This window comes from Pistacia vera, unplaced genomic scaffold (genome assembly GCF_008641045.1).
Source record: "Pistacia vera cultivar Batoury unplaced genomic scaffold, PisVer_v2 Contig425, whole genome shotgun sequence".
Classification (NCBI taxonomy): Eukaryota; Viridiplantae; Streptophyta; class Magnoliopsida; order Sapindales; family Anacardiaceae; genus Pistacia; species Pistacia vera.
The window spans coordinates 1,309,541-1,323,354 of NW_022196252.1; the positions used below are offsets into that span (position 1 = coordinate 1,309,541).

The 13,814-nt window shown below is 33.1% G+C and overlaps 1 protein-coding gene across 1 annotated transcript; it reads left to right on the forward strand.

Annotated features, from left to right (window-relative positions):
- Positions 1 to 11,632: 11,632 nt before the first annotated feature.
- LOC116143041 (phosphatidylinositol 4-kinase gamma 7-like) lies at positions 11,633 to 13,808 on the forward strand (the record flags this gene model as incomplete). Its single annotated transcript, XM_031428455.1, has 2 exons — positions 11,633 to 11,952; positions 12,453 to 13,808. A coding segment is annotated over exon 2 (1,065 nt), but the record flags the coding sequence as incomplete, so codon positions are not given.
- Positions 13,809 to 13,814: the final 6 nt, after the last annotated feature.

The window sequence follows — 13,814 nt, forward strand, 5'->3', positions numbered from 1 at the left end:
TTACATATAATAATACAGAATCCTTTAAAGAGGATCAAATATTAAGGCAAAACATAGTTGACCAGTACTAAATTAGCCGCACTTTATGAGCACTAGAGAAATGCTTTGCAGCAGCCACCATGGCTGCCTCCGGGCTGGTGGGTGGTGCATCTTTTTGGCTCCTTTCATCACCTCCACCAGATATGCAGAAGAATGAAAGTAGTGCTGTAAAGAACGATGAATCTCCTCGGCTCTATTTCTTATGCTTACCCATTTTCGTTGTTTTAACTTTGACTTCTGTAATGCAATCAAATCTCACAACACCAATTTTACAATGAAAAAAGTTTCCCGACACTTGAAAGAGAATGTTTATTTGAATTCAGAGATATATGTACTCAAACTTCCTGGAGATTAATTTGTTTGGTCAGGTAAACTTAGTACAATATCTCTTATTAAATAAATTATGAATTTCGTAGTGAACAAGCAAAACGTTGTGTCCTTTGACCATGGCTGATCTCAACCAGGATTCCGATATCATTTTCTGATGGTTAAGTTATGAAATTCCTAGAAATTTCATTAAGTCTAACAAAATTATTTTATCACAATTCTTTAAAACAAACTAATCCATCTTTAATCGTGTATTTATGTAATTGGACAGAGCAAATTCATTCAGTTATATATATATATCTTTTATTAAATTTAAATTGGCACTTATCCTTATAAACCAGTAAAATACCAATAGTTTGATATATAAAGGTTTGTCATGAACAGATTGAACTGAAGTTCTTGCATCTTATTGCACAATAACAAACAGACTACAGAGTCAGAGTCCACCCTTAAAGGATCAAATCCTAAGGCAAAACTTGCCCCAAATTTGACACATAAGTTAAAGACGAAGCACGAAATATAAAAACCATAAACTTCACCAGTATGCAAATTAGCAGACTAAATAAACCCAGTTTATGGGAAAAACCTTCTGTATAACGGATGTATGGCTGCTTTGGGCGCCATGGGTGGTGCAGCTTTTCTGCTCTTCCTATCTTCGCGTCCGCCAGAGATACCCAAGAATGAAACAAATGACGTAAAGAAGGATGAGTCCCGGCTCTGTTTCTTATGATTACCCATTTTTCTATTCAGATTAAACAACCACGATAATACTGTGAATGATTGCTTATATAAGATAATTAATTAATTAATTAATTTCTTGATGAACAAGCTAAACTTTGCGTCCTCTGACCCTGGCTCATCTCATCCATCTTAATTTCTATGAAACTTCATTAACCTAACAGTCTTTCTGAGATTTCATAAACAAATTCTTCCACCTTCAAGCGTGTATACATGTAATTGGACTCTGGGCAGCTTCGTTCAGTTATAATATAGTAAATTTTATGATGCTGAAGACCGCGTCAAAAGAATATTGATTGGACTTAGGGGTTGATTTAGGCTTGAACGGGGGTGATAATGGAAGGCCTAATATAAATCCTTCAACCAGAAAGTAGTGGGTTTGGTTTTCATGGATGGGCTTTGTAAAAAGAATGTGATGTATCAAACCCAGACTCGTATTCATGATATTCAATGCAATCTCTGTCTTTCCATTTTAGGTTTTGTTCCTATTGGGCTTTGTTTTGTCTTTCTTTAGTAATAGTTTTACTGATCTTGTTTGTCTTTGTATGTTCTTGGAGTTGTTATGTGACTAAATGCATTGATCTTCAAGCCATGCCACTTCCAATGTTTACATACAAGTTGAAACAAGCCCTCCAAAGTTGTTATTTTCCCATTTATGGGTTTATGATTTGAATACATATATTTTTTTTATTTTAGTTTTAAATAACTAAAGTGTTTGACCAGTTTACGTATATCTCAACTAATTCTTGAGATCTATTGAACACTTTATAAGTCCAAAGGATTAGATAAGTTACAATATTGTTATGGTAAATGAACTCAAGCCAAAATATATTTAAATGAATGTCTATATTCATTTAACCTGTTTATCTTGTTTGTTCTTTCTTAAAGACAAACACACTCACATGAATATATCTACAACGTCTCCCATTTAGACTTGGGATATTTTAGAATCACAGCAACACTTTAATATTTATTTTAATAATCGTACCCTCATTATAACTTTTAAAAAGACAAGTAATTTTAAATAAATAATTCACACATCATATTTTTAGTGACATTTGTATTATTGTTAATAAACCACTAGGCATCTTATCAGTAATCATTATAACAGATAAAACTTTGGAACATTAGAATTTAGACAGCGATTTTTCTGATCTATCATTTAAAAAAATATAAAAATAAAAAAGACGTGGTTGAATGAAAGGTAGAAGTAGTGGATGGAAGAAGACCAAACTATCTGCAGAGTTAATCCACGTGAGACGTAATATTCTAAATATAAGCATCTCTGAGAAAGCCTGAGACGACTGACGAGTGACCGGAACTGGGACTGGGACTGGGTCTGGGACTAAGAGGGAGCCCAGCTCTAAACCAGAGGCGCACATACAAATATATGATCAATCCATGTGCACCGCCCACCGGAATTTTTTTTATTTTAATATACAACTACCCATCATATCCTAACTGTTCATTTATTTTCACATTTAAATATCCTACCCCTTTTTTTTTTTTCAATTTGTGCATATCTCAATAAAATAATACTAACCTTACTCACTCCCCCTACTCACTTCTCTTATTCACTTTTGTTAAAAAGTGAAAAATTTTAACAAATGTGAGAAAGAGAAGTGAGTAAAATTTTAACAAAGATGAGTAAGAGAAGTGAGTAGGGGAAGTGAGTAAGACTAGCATTACTCATCTCAATAATCTCCGAGATTTATTTAATACCCTAAAAATTTTTGTCTGATTCTTTGTTGTTACAATTTTAACCTCTACTTCCCTCCTCTAGAATCATATAGTCATTTTATTAAACACGCGGTGGCATTCATATTGACTGTTAAAAACAAACGAACTATATGGTAAATTTATTACTTTTATTATTACTTTATCCAAAACCATGTTGGGCATAGAAGAAGAATTATAGCAGTTTGAGATGGACAAAAAGTTTGTTTTGTGCATAAATGCAATGCATCAGCATTCAGCCCCCATCATTTTATTTGCCAATGGACTGAATTATCTCTGCCACACCCCACGCCTCTTCCATTACGCATTCACGTTATCCTAAAATTAATATGAGATACATGCATTCCATTAATACAAGTTTAAATATTTAATAAATTAATGACCTAGTATATGCATAGCATATATAAGTGAATGAAGATTCTAATGGATAAGAATCTTGAAAAATTAATATTTCTTATTGAAAATACATTTTTTCTGAATTGTTTTTTTTTTTTCTAATTTAAATATGGTATGAAACATTTTCCATTGCGATTGGGATCATGTGCAGGGGATCTCTTCCAGGAACCTAAAAAAATAAGAATATAAAATAGGAGTTAAAAATTGATTTAGAAGTAAAGTTTGAATGAACACGTGGCAGGATAATACCGACAGGTCAGATGATGACTGATGAGGGGAGTCACCATCACGTGCACAGTGGTGGGGACTTATTTGACTCTTATCATTTAAAATCTTACACAAGTGGATCAAAAGTTTAGAGTTAATAAGTGAATTTAATAATATGACCTGACTCACCTCTCTCTTTTCTAGGTTAGACCAAATTAAAATCAACCCTTGACCGCCTTGCACGTCCTTTTTTTCCGACAAATCCTGCCACCTCACCTACCTACCCACCCATTTTTTAATCATTCTCTACATTACCCTTTCTATACCTATTCAGACTTCAATTGAGATAAATACTTTGGTACCCGTGGTTTTACTCATATTTATCAAGTCCAATGTAATCTGAAAGTAACATTTAAGTTAATTAGTTCTTAGATAATGCAACAATTCTTATAAGTATACAAAGTTTGTTTCACAACTTCTTTTTTTTTTAAAAAAAAAAATCATGTGTAAATATGTAAATTATACATCCCTTAAGCTTAATATTTTTACAATCCCCCCCCTCCTTATTATCAAAACCAAATTGTTAATGTTATCCTCAAAAATTAATGCAAATCCTTAAATATAATCTAAAAGTTGGTCCCCTCATTACTTAAAAATTACTCCTTGACACCCCAAACGTAATTTCCTACGTTTGCTATTTATTTTTTCTTAACCTATACGAGGCACTTAATTTGACAATTTAATTAACCTACCAAATCGTCTGTCAACTGAGTTACTATCACAACTTTATGACTATAATCAAGAAAGCCTCTAATATTCATAGTTATACCTTCCAATTCAATTAGTCTTTTGATGCACTTGTTTTGGCTAATCTCATTAGCCGAGTAAAATACGAAAATAGATGTTTTGTATTAATTAATTGGGACGTTGTTGTTGAAAACCGAACCGGGCCTTCACGATTTGATTAGTCTAACCGATTAAACCGTTGGTTCCGCTGGGCATTGGCCCCTAAAAAGTTTCAGTCCCTATAGATTTGAAATTTAGCAAAATACACTCCCATGATCTGTTTGGGTTGATTCTAGCATCCAAAATTTAATCTGAAGCACTATCCTCTACTCTATAAAGCCCTTCTAACCTCGGAACTTGGTAGCTCCCCGTTTGTCGGTTGTGATTCGCGAACATCGCTGTGATTGGATTGATTTTTTGCGGCCAAATTTCGGCTGATTCTAGCATAAAAAATTCAGTCCAACACCACCACCCAAACCATTGACCTCCACTCTAGAAAACCTATCTAACCTCAACACTTTGTAGCCTCTTGTTCGTCGGTTGTGACTCACGTATTGGGTTAATTTTTTTGGCCAAATTTCGACTAATTACAGCTTCCAAAATTCAATCTGACACCACCCCTTGAACCACAACCCTTCACTCTACAAAACCCTTATAACCCCGACACTTGATAGCCCTTCTTTCATCAGTGGTAAGATTAGAGATTTGAGTGAATAGTAAAATTGAAAATTTGGACTAGTGAGGACGCCGGTCAATGGTAAGACCAGTCAGGTCCGGTTTTCAAAACATTATTTGCCGTTAAGCAAGCATCTGTAAATTAGTAAATTTATATGTTGTGTGAGTAACCATTTCACAGTAAATAATTTAATATTATAGGTTAGAGTATGGTTATATATTAATTCAAGTCCATGTGAGTGTAGTCAATAGAATCCAGAGTTTCAATTTTAATTCAAGTCAAAAAGAGAAAAGAAGATATTTACTCCCAACTGTAACGTTTAAACATTTAATAATTCATAGTGCCAATATTATTTGTCAAACATATTTATTATAAACTAAATATAACTTTCAAGTATTTCAAACTTATAAGTTATCAACTAAACAAAATCCTAAAATATATATTCTTTAATTAATATAATATAAGAGTGTTGTAATGTTATTGAATCTTAAAACCTTTCTATAAAATCAATAATAATGTCAATGGTATGATAATATTGATAAATTATATTGGCCAAGTGTTCCTCTTGGCGAAGCTATAAGTTGTAAAGAAATTGACTTTAACACTAATTTGTATTCTTAATGGGGTTAAAAATGATGATGAAAACCCACAGCATTAATCCTACTGATATATAGCCATCAGATGAAGACTAATATCTTTTTATATATACCTATCAATCAATTTCATGTAAAAAACTTTCATATTTCTCTAACTTTAGGTTGAAACGCAACCAGAAAACCCTAATTTTTGTATTATATATGTAATCTGATGCATGTGACATGGCAAACTAACATGCAGCATGTCCCTTTCGGTGTTTCATACATGGCATTTTAGTTTGCCAACCCTCAAAGGACAAAACATATATATAATTAAATAAGCTTGGGAATCTCCGAAGTCATCTATTAACAGTTTAACACTAGTTAATTCAAAGAAAATTAATCATATTAGCTTTTGCATTTGAAGAATATCATGGGGGTGTTTGTTTGAGAACAATTTATAAGCTCTAAAATTAAGAGGATTTGTTTGTTTATAACTTTTTGGTTTATAAACCAAAAAAAAAATAAAAAAATTTGTTTATAAGCACTCTGTTTATAAACTACTTTAACCAATTATATTACCACATTACCCATATTTAATTTTAAAATTTTATCTTATAACCTTATTTATTATTTAATAAAATAATGTAGTATCATTTTTAGTAATAAAGTGTATTTATAAGCTACATTTTACTAATGCGTCAACTATTTATCAATCACTTATAAGTACTTTAACCAAATACGTAACTGTTTAAATTTCAAATGCTTATAAGCTTAAATTATCTTATAAATACAAACTGCTTATAAGCTAATTTTCATAAGTTCGGCCAAACAAGCTCTATATCACCCGTTTCGTTTTAAAAAAATATTCAGAAAATAGACATAAATACCTGATTTTCTAGTAGAGTTAAAAATAATGGCACCCATTAAAATATTATAGACACCTATATTTTTCATTACCCCAATTCTTAGAATTTTAGAAAAAAAAATGTTTTCTTTCATAAAAAATTTAACATTTTTGTTTTTTGTTTTTTTTACTTTCACTGTATTTTCTATTCTATTAAAATTAATATATTATACGTGAAGTGATTTATTTGTTAAAGAAAATTTAACAAATGATGTACTTAAAAGTTAAAAGTGGATGTTGATTTTTTTTTTTTTATTTTAAAATTTTTTTTTTAAATCTATCCATTAGCAAAAACCTCTTCACCAAATTATGATGAGCAGGTTTAATTTATGATATGAAATTTATAATAATTAAAAAATAGATATAGAAAAAGAACAAATGTGTAGTGTAACATAAGTTCCATGACACATATATTTGCATTTAGGTTTGTGTAGGCGTAGGGAAGGACAAAAATATAAGTAAAAAGCTTTACAACTTAATTAATGTTGCATTTTCTTTTGAAGATTTCAACTGCATTATGTTCATTAATGATCTTCTTATTTCTTTTGTTGTCACATAATCTACCCTATTAATTGAGTTAGCAGTTTTGCATTTACTTTTTTTTTTTTGGGTGAACGCCGGTGTTCAGGTCAATTTATGCATACCTCAACTAATCTTTGGAGTTCATTGAACATTCTACAAGTGTAAAAAACTAAATAAGTCATAATGTTATTGTGGTAGATGACCCCAAAGTCTGAATCCAGGAACTCAAGGAAGGGACCAAATCTCCTCGATCGTCAGGCCAACTCTTTAGGGTTTTTTTGCGTTTACTTTTTCATACATATACATATTTTATATATGGTACGTATTATTGCACTATTAAAAAGGGGCAGATGATTGAACACAAATTAAACATTCATCTTGCTAATTTTACACAATAACATGGATTAAAAGAAGGTTAAATAAAATGCTACATCCATCTTGTTTTGATACAATTATATTTATTTACTTGTTTTTTGCTCTGATAAATTTATTAGATACAACAATTACACCTTATTATTATTATTATTATTATTTATCTTTTTTAGATAAAACAATTACACCTTAATTTTTTTTATTTTTTTTTGGTAATCGAGGTGTCTATGCCAGCTTGCGTGTACTTCAACTAATAATTGCAGTTTATTGAACGCCCTATAAGCCCAAAGAATCAAGTAAGTCACAATGTTATAGTGATAGGTGACCCCAAGTTTGAATCTAAGAACTCGAGTAAATGACTTTTTCTCGCCCAAGATTTGCTTTAACAACACTTTCCTACCCAAAAAGTTTCAACATACCACTTTCTCACTCAATGTTTATATTTTATTATTATCGAAAGCCGATTCTAACAACAAAAATTCTCTCTGTAACCACCATTTAAACCTTCAATCTTCTTTCTACAAATCCCGTCTCACTCCAACTCCTAATTTCTCGTCGATTGTAGGTCATTGCAAAGATAGGATTTTATTTTTTTAGTTGATTTTCGACGGCGAATTTTCAATCAATCACTATCATTTGATCCATCGACCTCCACTCTACAAAATCCCTCTTATTTTGACTCATGGTAACTCATCAAATATCTGCTAAGAAAGTAAAATGTATGTTCGGTATTAACAGAATATAAATTTTGGGTGGAAAATTTGTATTTTTAAGCTTTTTTAATAAAAAAAAATGTCATTAAAGCAAACTTTGGGTGGAAAAAAGTCGTTTACTCCCAAGAACTCAAGGAATGAGTAAACCTCCTTGATTGTCATGCCAACACCTTGGGGGTTATTACGCCTTAAATTCATTAGCTTAAATTTCTCTTAGCGGGTCATTATCTATTTTATTTTGAAAACTACATCCTCCTTCTATATACTAAAGCTAAACCCATTTAGATTGAATAGAGCAAGTAACATGGGATTGTCACAATAATTGTATAAAAAAACAATATTTTACAAATAATTAAGTAGATATTAAAAGCCTGTCATCAATTATATATTATTATAATAAATCTAATTGTATTAAGAAATTCTGCAAAGGTATAGGCAACATGGAGGCAAGATCTTCTAATTTAAACTGCTTATGATTATGTATAATTAAACACCCACATCTAGATGGACTTGACTGCCCTTTATAACGCTTTCCCCAAATCCTATACATTAAATTATTATTTAGGATAATATTAGTTTATACTTGATATATCATAATCAAACTATCTTCAACAAGAAAACTTCTAAAATGACCCATTGGAATTATTGTTCTTCCATGCTACCACACCTTTCTACCCACAAAAAATATCCAATCCAAACCGTCCGATAAGTTTAACTGATAGGAGAAATGCAATTTTCACCTGGCCCCACCGTAATGGCAAATATATTAGTACTCATCAGAGGAGGGGTATTTTCGTCAATCAACGTAAACTGTATTTCAGGCATTTAATAATTAAAACGAAAACCTCCCATTCGCTGACAGAACCTGTATAGCAGGTGACTCCGCCACGTCGAATACCCAATCCATTATCTCCACGTCACCGCACCCAATCAAACGGCTCTGCTTCCTTCACCGCTCCTTGAATCCAGCGGCTCTCATGTCGTGTTCTAGAGCCTTCGATACAAAATTCACAATCCAACCGAGACAAAGAAAGGGAAAGGGCGAGAGAGAGAGTTCTCCTTCTAACTAACCAGGGTTAGTTTTTTAACCCGACTTCACGCGTTAAGTTGTAGTACGTCCTGAGAGACACAACAGCAAACAAGGTTTATTGTGTGTGGTAATATAAAAATTGCATGATTTATTTGTTAAAGAAAATTTAACAAATGATGTACTTAAAAGTTAAAAGTGGATGTTGATTTTTTTTTTTTTATTTTAAAATTTTTTTTTTAAATCTATCCATTAGCAAAAACCTCTTCACCAAATTATGATGAGCAGGTTTAATTTATGATATGAAATTTATAATAATTAAAAAATAGATATAGAAAAAGAACAAATGTGTAGTGTAACATAAGTTCCATGACACATATATTTGCATTTAGGTTTGTGTAGGCGTAGGGAAGGACAAAAATATAAGTAAAAAGCTTTACAACTTAATTAATGTTGCATTTTCTTTTGAAGATTTCAACTGCATTATGTTCATTAATGATCTTCTTATTTCTTTTGTTGTCACATAATCTACCCTATTAATTGAGTTAGCAGTTTTGCATTTACTTTTTTTTTTTTGGGTGAACGCCGGTGTTCAGGTCAATTTATGCATACCTCAACTAATCTTTGGAGTTCATTGAACATTCTACAAGTGTAAAAAACTAAATAAGTCATAATGTTATTGTGGTAGATGACCCCAAAGTCTGAATCCAGGAACTCAAGGAAGGGACCAAATCTCCTCGATCGTCAGGCCAACTCTTTAGGGTTTTTTTGCGTTTACTTTTTCATACATATACATATTTTATATATGGTACGTATTATTGCACTATTAAAAAGGGGCAGATGATTGAACACAAATTAAACATTCATCTTGCTAATTTTACACAATAACATGGATTAAAAGAAGGTTAAATAAAATGCTACATCCATCTTGTTTTGATACAATTATATTTATTTACTTGTTTTTTGCTCTGATAAATTTATTAGATACAACAATTACACCTTATTATTATTATTATTATTATTTATCTTTTTTAGATAAAACAATTACACCTTAATTTTTTTTATTTTTTTTTGGTAATCGAGGTGTCTATGCCAGCTTGCGTGTACTTCAACTAATAATTGCAGTTTATTGAACGCCCTATAAGCCCAAAGAATCAAGTAAGTCACAATGTTATAGTGATAGGTGACCCCAAGTTTGAATCTAAGAACTCGAGTAAATGACTTTTTCTCGCCCAAGATTTGCTTTAACAACACTTTCCTACCCAAAAAGTTTCAACATACCACTTTCTCACTCAATGTTTATATTTTATTATTATCGAAAGCCGATTCTAACAACAAAAATTCTCTCTGTAACCACCATTTAAACCTTCAATCTTCTTTCTACAAATCCCGTCTCACTCCAACTCCTAATTTCTCGTCGATTGTAGGTCATTGCAAAGATAGGATTTTATTTTTTTAGTTGATTTTCGACGGCGAATTTTCAATCAATCACTATCATTTGATCCATCGACCTCCACTCTACAAAATCCCTCTTATTTTGACTCATGGTAACTCATCAAATATCTGCTAAGAAAGTAAAATGTATGTTCGGTATTAACAGAATATAAATTTTGGGTGGAAAATTTGTATTTTTAAGCTTTTTTAATAAAAAAAAATGTCATTAAAGCAAACTTTGGGTGGAAAAAAGTCGTTTACTCCCAAGAACTCAAGGAATGAGTAAACCTCCTTGATTGTCATGCCAACACCTTGGGGGTTATTACGCCTTAAATTCATTAGCTTAAATTTCTCTTAGCGGGTCATTATCTATTTTATTTTGAAAACTACATCCTCCTTCTATATACTAAAGCTAAACCCATTTAGATTGAATAGAGCAAGTAACATGGGATTGTCACAATAATTGTATAAAAAAACAATATTTTACAAATAATTAAGTAGATATTAAAAGCCTGTCATCAATTATATATTATTATAATAAATCTAATTGTATTAAGAAATTCTGCAAAGGTATAGGCAACATGGAGGCAAGATCTTCTAATTTAAACTGCTTATGATTATGTATAATTAAACACCCACATCTAGATGGACTTGACTGCCCTTTATAACGCTTTCCCCAAATCCTATACATTAAATTATTATTTAGGATAATATTAGTTTATACTTGATATATCATAATCAAACTATCTTCAACAAGAAAACTTCTAAAATGACCCATTGGAATTATTGTTCTTCCATGCTACCACACCTTTCTACCCACAAAAAATATCCAATCCAAACCGTCCGATAAGTTTAACTGATAGGAGAAATGCAATTTTCACCTGGCCCCACCGTAATGGCAAATATATTAGTACTCATCAGAGGAGGGGTATTTTCGTCAATCAACGTAAACTGTATTTCAGGCATTTAATAATTAAAACGAAAACCTCCCATTCGCTGACAGAACCTGTATAGCAGGTGACTCCGCCACGTCGAATACCCAATCCATTATCTCCACGTCACCGCACCCAATCAAACGGCTCTGCTTCCTTCACCGCTCCTTGAATCCAGCGGCTCTCATGTCGTGTTCTAGAGCCTTCGATACAAAATTCACAATCCAACCGAGACAAAGAAAGGGAAAGGGCGAGAGAGAGAGTTCTCCTTCTAACTAACCAGGGTTAGTTTTTTAACCCGACTTCACGCGTTAAGTTGTAGTACGTCCTGAGAGACACAACAGCAAACAAGGTTTATTGTGTGTGGCCTGCGAGAACAATTCACTGAGTCAACTCGGAACCATTCCTTGCCGCCCTTTAAACTTTCCCTTTCATTTCATCTTCACTTGGCACCTTTCATTCTCTGTCTCTCTATGCTTTTTAATTAGTCAATCACTGCGTTATTGCCGTTCTTGTTTTTCGAGGAGTTCGAGATTGTCTGGTCCGGTCAGATCTCGGAACCTGGTAAATCACTTTTGATGTCAAATGCCGGTTTTTAACTTCGATTTGATTTAAGGTTGTTCCAATTCGGATTGTTACATTTTCAAGTTTTAATTTTCTTATTTCAATTAGTTTTAGTTAAAAAGCTTATGTGGAAGTCTAATAATGCAGTAAGGTTTAAGAAAATGTTGCTTACGGAGGTCGAAAATGTTTTAGATTTTTTGAATGTTGAATAATGGTGTAATGTTCGCTGCTTTCATCTTGTTTTAAATCTAGATCCACTCGCGCTGATTATTTTTATCTTCTTTGGCTTTGAGTTTTACTTAAGCAGGAAGAAAACAATGTTTTATTTTTATTTTTATATTAAATAAATTATTTCGCTTAATTAACAACCCTTTAGCTTAACGCCTTTTGTTCTGGTATCTATTTGGTATTTGTTGTCATACAATCATTCTTAAGTCAGTTGGCTATCCTATCTGGTATTTGTTTCTAATATCTAATTATATTGCTGTTTTTTGTTTCAGATTCTTGACTCTTGAGCGGCTTCGGATAATGGCTTTTTTAATGTAGCATAGGGTGTTTTATTAGTTGCTCTGTTTCTGGTTTCTGTTTTAAGCTTTCGGCCTTTTAGAGTTTTGGGATGGGATCTATCTGAGTTCATCAATTGATGATAATTTGGGGATTATTTTCATTAATTAAATATCGATTAGTGTCTGGTTCAGAGCTTGGCGCCTTCTTGGGAGGTAAGGAAGAAACTCTCTTCCACAGCCGCCTTTGTTGCCGGCCAAGAAAATAGTGGTTTGTTTTTCCATTTCATGTCTCGTAAGTTAGACAGCCCAGTTCAAACTCAGATGGCAGTGGCAGTCTTTAAAACTCCGCTCCGCGGAGAATACCACGGGAACAAGAGAATGGAAGGGAAACAGCCTGCGGGGAGGAGACGAGTTTTCGTTCAAACAGAGACTGGTTGTGTATTAGGGATGGAGTTGGATCGCGGAGACAATGCTCATACTGTGAAACGAAGGTTGCAGATTGCTCTCAATGTGCCTACTGAGGAGAGCTCACTGACTTTTGGGGATATGGTGTTAAAGAATGATCTTAGTGCGGTTAGAAATGATTCCCCACTTCTTTTGACAAGGAACATACTGCATAGGAGTTCATCCACTCCGTGCCTTTCGCCTAGGGGAAATGATATCCAGCAAAAGGATAAGAGTGGTCCTATTGAGATACTGGGCCAGTCTGATTGCTTTTGTATTACCCAACAATTGGTAAGGGACATTGTGAAGGCAATTAAGATGGGTGTTGATCCTATTCCTGTTCATAGTGGGCTTGGAGGTGCATATTATTTTAGGAACAGCAGAGGTGAGAATGTTGCCATTGTGAAACCAACAGATGAAGAACCTTTTGCACCCAACAATCCCAAGGGCTTTGTTGGTAAAGCTCTTGGGCAACCAGGATTGAAACGTTCGGTGCGGGTTGGGGAAACAGGGATCAGAGAGGTAGCTGCTTACCTTCTTGATTATGATCACTTTGCAAATGTGCCTCCCACTGCCCTGGTGAAGATCACACACTCAATCTTCAATGTCAATGATGGGGTAAATGGGAACAAGGCTCACAAAAAGAATCTGGTTAGTAAGATTGCATCTTTCCAGCAGTTCATAAAGCATAATTTTGATGCAAGTGATCATGGGACATCAAGCTTCCCAGTTTCTGCGGTGCATCGCATAGGGATATTAGATGTTAGAATTTTTAACACTGATAGACATGCGGGAAACCTTTTAGTGAGGAAGCTTGATGGTGTTGGGAACTTTGGTCACGTGGAGCTCATTCCAATTGACCATGGCCTAAGCTTGCCAGAAACTTTGGAGGATCCCTACTTTGAGTGGATC